The 9,061-nt window shown below is 52.3% G+C and overlaps 1 protein-coding gene across 3 annotated transcripts in view; it reads left to right on the top strand.

The window, feature by feature from the left end:
- Positions 1 to 9,061, top strand: part of GRM4 (glutamate metabotropic receptor 4) — a 117,084-nt gene that overhangs the window by 7,163 nt on the left and 100,860 nt on the right. For all 3 annotated transcript variants that reach the window (XM_012804685.1, XM_012804683.1, XM_003789107.1), the window contains exon 2: positions 5,386 to 6,252. Coding sequence is in view for 2 of the 3 variants with exons in the window: in XM_012804683.1 (XP_012660137.1) it covers positions 5,734 to 6,252 (519 nt within the window). In the remaining variant the exon portion in view is untranslated. The remainder of the gene's footprint in view (positions 1 to 5,385; positions 6,253 to 9,061) is intronic.

The raw sequence follows: 9,061 nt of genomic DNA, 5'->3' as shown, positions 1-9,061 counted from the left end.
CGGGCTGGGGATTCGAACCCGCCACCTCAGGTGTATGTGGCTGGTGCCTTAGCCACTTGAGCTACAGGCGCTGAGCCTCTCTTTCCTTCCTCATATACTTCCAGTGCATCCACCACTGGCCCAGCACAGTGAATCAGGCCCTGCTATGTATTGTTTTGCCAGAACAGGGAGGGGATAGCTTGTGAACTGGTACCTGGAGTTTCTGGACTGGAAGGCTGTGGCACTGGAGTAATACAGGAGCAGAGCAGAGGGATGGAGGTGGGAACCAGCCCCCCCACCGTGCCCTCCTTGACTGCGCTGGGGAGTGCCTGGGAGCAGGGCTGCTCTTTATGTAGAATAAGTGTTGACCAACTTGGGGTGGGTTGAAGGTTCCAAGAGACCTCCTGATAGCCCAATCAATCCTTAGTTTACCTGCCTGAAGTCATGCCCCAAATTACACCATTAGAATTACTGTTGTAGGGAGTAGAGGGGTCTATAGAGGGGTCCTATAAATATGGGAATAGAGTACTTGAATAAGAGGCCCATGAATCATTCAGCTCACATCCTGTCCAGGTACTCACTTCCACAAAACTTGCTGAGGGTATCAGGCACAGTGCTAGGCTGGCTGCAGCGTTGGCATAGGACACAATCCCCTGGGGAGATAGCTATTCTGGGAGGAGCTAATGGGTCTTTCCCTTTCCACATGAACTGGGAATCATGTAGGTGGAGATCAAACTGGGCTTTCTTGCTGGTACAGATGGGATAGGTGGCTTTCAACAAACTGCTTCCTGGGTCTGGGCCCTGTCCATTTGGGAAGAGTCTGTCTCACAACTCATACCTATGCAGAAGGGCCGTAGAGGGAGGCCTGTTTCCTGTTCACCTGTTTCCTCTTGAGGGGCAGTGGTGCTGCACCTTCCTCCTTCCAGGAAGATAGGAGATGTGGGTAATGAGACATCTAAATAGCTCAGGAGATTCAAAACAGATTCCACTCAGCCATTCAGAATTCCTGGAGCATTTCTGAGCACTTCTGGGCACCTGGGCTTGGCTGGGCCCTGAGGAGGCAAAGGTGAATAGAGATGAAAATGTGGTGGTGGGAACATGGGTAAGGCTGTAGGCTGAGAAGTGGGGGGAGTGTGCTCCCTAACTGGCTCTCCTCGACAGACTCTGAAGGCCTAGCTTGTGGGGGGACAGGTCTGAGAGCTCCCAGGAAACTGGGAAACTGGAAACTGACCCTCAGAGGGTCAGAAGTGGGAGTCAGTGGCTCTGGCTCTGGTCCCAGTCCCTGGGAATGAAGTACAAGGTTGTTTCTTTTATTCATTGCCTTTTATTCTCATGTTTGGGCTTTGTTCTATTTTCTTAGTTTAGAAAGAATAAAAAGAAGCTCAATGAAAAATAATTGGGGGTTTAGTAAATCGTAGTAGTTCTCTTCAGATCTGGTTGTTGTTTTGTGGTTTGTGGTTCTTTCTGGCTTGGGCCCTGATTGCAGAGGGAAGGACTAGAGTTAGAAAAGCATGAAGGTCCTGCTTGTTAACAGACTTAGGAGTGGTCATGGGGGGAGGGATTTATGGGGGTCTCTCCACAGGAGCCCTCAGTGATCAGAGAGGCCCTCAGCTGAGATGAATCAGGACTCCCCCTGGAGCTCCATCCTGACTGTTTGGGGGATAAAGGTAGCCTATAGTGGCCCCCAGCTCCCCTCACATCCATGTTCACTAGAGAGACTGTTCTGGAAAGTGCTGTTGCCTGTGAGCTATTGCTGTGTGTAGGTGACCCAGCATCTCCTCTCTGTTCCTCATCCCTTCTCCTCTGGGGTCTTCATCCCTCTGTGCCTGGCTCTGCCCTCCCCTGGAGCCAAGGAATTTAGCAGGGACCAGGGAGGGAAGGGGATACAGAGGTGGGAGAAGAGAGGAGAGAGATGGGGAGGGTAGAGGGGAGGGCAGAGGGAGGCCCTCCTGGGTGGGCCAGGTACTCTGGCTTGAACCTTGCAGCCATCCTGGTGACTTTACCTGGGGAAGGATGCTCCTAACTGTTCCAGATTTCAGCTTTCTGGCTATTTTGGAATTTGGGGAGTTTCTGAGCACTGGAGAAAGGACTTCAGAGAAGTATCCCCTCTATATCCTCCCCACCCCACTTGCTCTGCAGGTAGAGGTAGGCCCTGTGGGGAAGGCAGCCTCAGCCTGCCTCCTACCCTCCCATCCCCCTACCCCTGGCCTCTGTGCTGGGAGGCTTCTTTCACTCATGGGGTATTTTTACTTTTCTCTTGTTCCTGTTCCATGATCAAAGGAAGGAGAGGAGGCTAAAAGAGACAGTGGTTTTCCCAGCTCTTTGGAGAAGCCCAGAAAAGGCAGGCCTGATAGGACTGAGGGGTGGAGAGGGGCCCGTGGTCAGGGGCCAAGACCAGTCCTGGGGAGGGAAGCCTGGAGGGATGTGGCCAGCCTGGGGCTGCAGCTCTTGGTCCTAATCTGTGGGCATTTGTCTTCTTCCTTTTAGAGGTCTTCTTTGCCTGGCCTCTGTCCTTCCCTCAGTGTGTGTGTGTGTGTGTGTGTGTGTGTGCACTGCTCAGCGCAGACATGCTCAAGCCTCAAGGAGAAGCCACATTGAGACTTCAGGAAGGGTCTGGAAGGCTGAGCAGGGCCTGACTGTCAAAAGCTGCTGTGCATTGATCTCCCAGCCTGAATCTGCCCTGCTGTAGCCTGGCACACAGCCTGTCACGATGCCAAAAATCCCTCCGTTTGAAATTCATGGAGGCCAATCAAACTCACAGGATGTTAGAACCAGGCAGTGCCTGAGAGATTGTCTGCCCCAGTGAAATGGAGTGGCCAGGGGCAGGAGCAGCCTGCACCAGCTCTGGGTCCCCGGGCTGTGTCATGTAAGCACTCACTGCCTTGGCTTCCTCATCTGTGAGATAGGGATAAAAATACTACAGAGCTCATGGAGAGGGATGTGAGGATTACATGGAGAAATGTAAGCAAAGCACTCAGAACAATGGCTGCCACATAGTGGTGGTGTCATCTGCTGTTACCTCTCCACGGGGCACTTGGACAAGACAGCGTGTCCCTCTGCAGGCTCCCCCACCCACAGCAGGACTATTAGCCTCTCTGACTCCTGCCTTGCACACAGCCTAGTAGTGACTCTCCCCCATCATGGTGACAACTGAAAATATGCTTTCCAAGGGCATATTTCCAGTGTGACCCCGGGCTGGGTTTTATTCCAACCCACCCACTTTTTAGAGTTTACTAAGAAAGAGAGGGGATGTATCTCCCTTCCACCAAGGCAGTAGCAGGTCTTGAAGATTTATCTGTGACTTCTCTAGTTTCTCTTTTCTGAATTTCCTGGTACTGGTATCAGCAACTCACAGCTCATGTCCTCTCACTCCCCACAGCCTTGTGGGACAGAGATCTGATCAACTTATTTACATGGAGATGTGAGTAATGATGACTCCATATAGGCATAGCCCCTTCCTTGCATCTTAACAGCTCTGAAGCCTTCCCCAAAGCACTGGTACTGGCCACAGCCCTAGGTCATTGGATTCTAGCTTCAGGGGAAATAATAGTGTTATGAAACTTTCTGTGGGCTTCCTTAGGGATCCCTCAGTATGACTGGTGCTGGCTTCTTGCTTTGCCCTGTGACTTTGGGAGAGTTATGTGATGTCTCTGGGTCACTGTTTTACCTGCAGAATGGGGCCAGGGAGAATTAGGAGCCATATTCTTGGTTTCTGAGGAGCTAATATGAAGAGAGCATATTGATGAAGGGGTGAGATGTGAAGTGAGGGCCCAGAAGTCCAGAGAAGGCCAGAAGCCGAGACTCTGGGATACTGTACCCTCCCCTTTCTTCTCCTTAGCCCAGAACAGGAGCAGTCAGGGCCTCTGTTGGGGCAATGACATATGACATATGCTGGTGAGATGGCCCTGAGACCACCACTCAGCCTTTTCTTTCTTTCTTTTTTTTGATACAGAGTCTCACTTTGTCCCTTTGGGGTTGAGTGCCGTGGTGTTATAGCTCACAGCAACCTAAAACTCTTGTGCTCAAGCAGTTCTCTTGCTTCAGTCTCCCAAGTAGCTGGGACTACAGGCACCCACCACAATGCCCAGCTATTTTTAGGGACAGGGTTGCTTTCTTGCTCAGGCTGGTCTGGAACCTGTGGGCTCAGGCAATCTACCTACCTTGGCCTCCCAGAGTGCTAGGATTATAGGCATGAGCTCTACCACTCTGCCTTGATGGACTCGCCATGTCTCTGGGAAAACTTCCCAATCTAAACACAAACTCTTCTTCCAACTGCTTAGGGAAACTGAGGCACATAATGGACAAGTGGCTTTTTGGTCTTCATAACAGCTCTCTGGGGGAAGGGGGTCTTAGGGTCTGCTACCCAGCTAAGCCTTGACTCAGCTTCTAGCCCTTCTTCCTGTGGCCTCCTCAGTGGTGGGGAGGTAGGTTGCTGACATTGAGCAGGGAGGCTGGGGTGAGGGAAGGAACCCCAGGGGAAATTAGCCCAAATTAGCAGTGAGAATGAGGAAGAGCTGGCGTTCTCTCCTCTACCCTTGCATATAAATATTTAATCACAACAACAACAATAATGATGATGATCTTAATAATGTGCAGTAGCTCAGGCCGTAACCCGAGCCCCACTCTCAGAGGGAGGAAGTAGAGGGGGAAGGAAGGAGAAATGGAGAAATAGAATAAAGACAGTCAGAAAGTGGGTGGTGGCAGAAGGAGGCTTGCTTCTCACATAGGGAACACCAGCTTTACCCTCTCTGCCTGGGGTGGCTTTGCACCTGTGGTGGAAATGTGGAAGGGGAGGGTCCACCTTGTGTACTGATTTGGGAGGACAGTCAGAGCCTCAATGGCTTCTCACTGGCCTCTCAGCCTTCAGAGGAGCAGGGCCCACCCTGGCTCACAGCAGGCAGCACAGAGCAGGATGATTTCTCTCCACAGGGTCTTGTTTGCCTTCCTGAGTCTGGAGCTGGGAAGTTCTAGTAGTCATTCTACCGCACACTCCCTGTGTGACTCAGGGACTCCATCCCCTCGTATCTATAATGGGACTGGGCCTGGCAAGACTGGTGTCTTGCTGCTTCTTCTTGTGGGTGAGTCGAGGAAGGCCATTCTGCTTCCCAAGCCAGTGCAAAGCTGATGCTGGGGAGTACACTCTCATGCCCAGGCTTCTGATGGCAGTGGGCACAGACCGGCCTTAGGAAGCTTCAAACATGACCTAGTTTCTCCCTTAAGCTCTCCTATTTAAACCAGGGTTGAGCAACAGCCGAGAGGAAACCAAGTTCAGGAGATTTATGGAGTCTTTGGCGATAACATCCAGCATCTCCTCTCAGGCTCCTGATGAGAGATCAGAATAGCTAATGTCTTCTTTGGGCTTCTGTTTGATATTCTCTCTCTCTCTCTCTCCCCCCCCCTTCTAAGGTTGGTAGGAGGAGAGGATTGGAGCTGTTTTCTCCTTGATGCCAAGATACGCCAGGCTAGGAGCACTCTTCCCTTTCCACAGCCATCTACCAAGAACAGGCCTGCAAGAGGGGACGAGAATCAGAGCTTTCCTGCAACCCCAGCCACTGCCTGCTTTCGTGGGCCTGGACTGTGCCAGCAACTGTCGAGGAGGTGGGAGAGAGCAGCAGTGTGGTCCACGCTGCTGGCCACCTTCAACCACCCTGCTGCTGAAGCCGCCCTGCCCATGCTTGCCCAGGCCGTGGGGCCAGGGGCCTGTCAGGGCTAGGAGTGGGGCCTGCCATTCATGGGTCTCTAGGGATTTCCGAGATGCCTGAGAAGAGAGGCTTGGGCTGGTGGTGGGCCCGGCTGCCCCTTTGCCTGCTCCTCAGCCTCTACGGCCCCTGGGTGCCTTCGTCCCTGGGGAAGCCCAAGGGCCACCCCCACATGAATTCTATCCGCATAGATGGGGACATTACACTGGGAGGCCTGTTCCCAGTACATGGCCGGGGCTCAGAGGGCAAGGCCTGCGGAGAACTTAAGAAGGAGAAGGGCATCCACCGACTGGAGGCCATGCTTTTTGCTCTGGATCGCATCAACAATGACCCGGACCTGCTGCCCAACATCACGCTGGGCGCCCGCATTCTGGACACCTGCTCCAGGGATACCCATGCCCTCGAGCAGTCACTGACCTTTGTGCAGGCGCTCATCGAGAAGGATGGCACGGAGGTCCGCTGTGGGAGTGGCGGCCCACCCATCATTACCAAACCTGAACGCGTGGTGGGTGTCATAGGTGCTTCAGGGAGCTCAGTCTCCATCATGGTGGCTAACATCCTTCGCCTCTTCAAGGTCAGTGCCTGGCTGGTTGGCCCCCATGGTGCTCTTCCCCCAATAGCTTCAGCCCCTCACACCCCAGTGGGCCATGTGTGGCTGGTTGCCCCGTGTGTCCTCTTCCCTTCCTGACTCCAAGGGGCGGTTTTGCCTTTAAATAGACATTCCAGTATTGCCCTGTGGCACGAAGGCGTTGGGGAGGGACCCAGCTTGGTGGCGCTGACTGTGGTGCTGAAACAGCTTCTGCCTCTGAGAGCTCTGCCGCTGCACCCCCTCCAGGGAGTTCTGGACCAGAGGGACTAGGAAGTACTGGGGAATGACAGAGGGAGGAGGAGAGGCTAGGGTGAGGGAAGGAACCCGGAGAAATTAGCCCAAATGATGGACAGGTGGATGGACAAAAAGACAGACAGACAGGTAAAAAGATGGACAGGTGGATGGACAGAAAGGCAGACAGACAGATAAAAAGAATGAAAGTATGAGTATTGGAGATTGCCACAGAGAAAAAAAAAAGCAAGACTTGTTTTGACATTGTTTTCAAATCATTGAAATTCCCAAGACATGTATGTTTTTCTTCTGGTTAGTTGAAGAAGCCTGTCGTGGCCCTCCCACCCCACCCAAGATTATGTCCTTATAATAAAGAAAGTGTCCTTATGTTTTGGTTAGAGGTGGGGCACTGAGTCTCAGAGAATGCAGGTGAGGAGAGAAAAACTGAGTCTCAGAGGGAGTAGGCAGTCCCAGTTTTGGTGTCCTGGGCCCTGCACCAAGCTTCCCTCTGTTCCCTTCCTCTGCCCTTCTCCCTCGCACACCTTTCTCCTTTTCTTTCTGGAATCCCTCCCTGCCCCCTCCTCGCCGCCTCTCTTTCTCTCTTCCTGGGGCAAGAGCTGCTGATTTGCAATTCAATTGGAGCCAAGTGCTTCGCTAAGCTGCTAAAACAACCGGGTAGAGAGAAAAACATTACAAGCATTTTACCAATAATTATGTGCCCGCTTCTCTCTTGGAGCCTGCCTTGTTTGCTCTGTGTGTGTGTGTGTGTGTGTGTGTGTTTGTGCATGTTTGTATGCGTGTGTGTGTGTGTGTGTGTATAGAGAATGAGGAGAGGGAAGAGGAAGGGGCTGGAAGGAAGCCACCTGGTCCTTTCCTCACCCTGGTGTTACATTGTCAACCTTTGGGGCTGACCCATTTCTCCTCAAAGTCTCCAGAGTTAGGGAGTGGACTGAGAGAGGCTGCTGGTACCATACAGGGTGGGAAGAGCTGAGGCATCCCTCTGGGGTGGGCCCTTTCTGGAAGCCATTAGCCCATCTCCCATGATACATCAGGTCTTGAGGCATCTCTTCGACTGGGAGGGGAGAAGTGAGGATGAAGGGAGAGGAAGGTCCCAGCACTGGGCATGGAGGCGAGGAAACTGGTGGTGGCAAGAAAGGAGAGACTAGAGCCATGTTGTCACAGTGTCTGGGCGGGCAGGACATAGACCTGAGATTGCCTGTGCCCCACCTGTGCCCCACCTGTGTACATAGCCATCCCTGCATCCCTGGTGTGCCCTTGGACCTGGAATATGCACCTTTTCTTGTTGTAGTTTTACTTGATGATCTGGATGAAAACAAGATTTTAATTTTAAAACAAATGGGTGTATTATGAAGACTGCAAAATTTGTATTTAGTTTTAAGATATAGCAAGGACTGGAAAAAAATTTTGCTCTTGCAATAGACAGTTTGAAGAACCTCTGGGGGCCATGTTGCTCCTGGACATAATTCAGGAGCAGGCAGGAGGGACGCCTTGGAAATGGGTAGTCAGTGAGGAGGGGAGACCAGAGGAGAGGAGGAGGAGTTGGGCTGGGCTGGCCCAGGCAGGGCCTGGTGATGGGTCAGGCCAGCTGAGTCATCACTTCAACTGCCTGGCCCAGGCCTGGAAGCTGAGGTAGCCTGGGCCATCCAGTGGAAGGAACAAGCCTTAGGCTCCTTGTCAGCCTATAGGGTGGGGCACAGACCTCCAGCCTCTGGGAATGCTACACTGTGGGTGATGCTGCTGTATTATTTTTATTTGAATTTTCTATTAAATACCTTTTGTGACTCCGGGTCTTTTAGAAAGATGGTAAAATAGCCTGGTCCCACGCTTGGAACTGTGACCTCAGTGAGGGTCCTCTTCCCCATCTTCCATAGGGGAGAGTGTACACTTTATAGGGAGCTGAGAGGTGTCTGTCACTTGGCACGTGGCAGAAGCACAAAGAATGGCCACTCTCAGCAGTTAGGTCTCTTAAGTGTGTTCTTGGGATGAGGCACTCAGTGCCCTAGACAAGGAAGTGGGCTGTAATTTCTATGCTGACCTCTCCCAGGATCAGGAGGGCCAGGTGGCACTAGGGGCCTGGGGCCAAAGTCCCTTCCATGGTGCTTCTTATCCTCTGTCTGTCTGCTCAAATATGAACACAGTGTATCTCAGTTTGGTCTGTGCCTCCTCAGGTCACTGGGTAAAGTGGGCAGGGATAAGGTCCGGAGTCCCCCAGCCTGCAAGAGAGTGAGACAGGACTAGAATATAGAGGCCTGGGGAGTGGAGAAGGAAAGAGAAAGGAGGGGGAGCCAGCCTGCTGTGGTCTGCATTCCCTAGGTCCCTTTTAATGGTGTTAATGTTCCCGGCTGGCGACAAGAGGCCTTCTCAATAATTAAACTGATAGAAATGAGAGGCTAGGCAAGAAACTTAAAAGCTGTTTACAGAAGCAAAAAGATTGAGCTTTGGGGAGGGAGGTCAGGAGCCTCAGAACAGAGAGGGTGAGGGAGGGCCCCTGGGGGAGGGGCCCCGTGCTGTCAGGTGTCTATTTCTTTTTTTTTTTTTTTTT

Source organism: Otolemur garnettii, unplaced genomic scaffold (genome assembly GCF_000181295.1).
Source record: "Otolemur garnettii isolate 467f Iridium unplaced genomic scaffold, OtoGar3 scaffold00031, whole genome shotgun sequence".
Lineage (NCBI taxonomy): Eukaryota > Metazoa > Chordata > Mammalia > Primates > Galagidae > Otolemur > Otolemur garnettii.
This window is presented reverse-complemented; position numbering and strand designations above follow the sequence as displayed.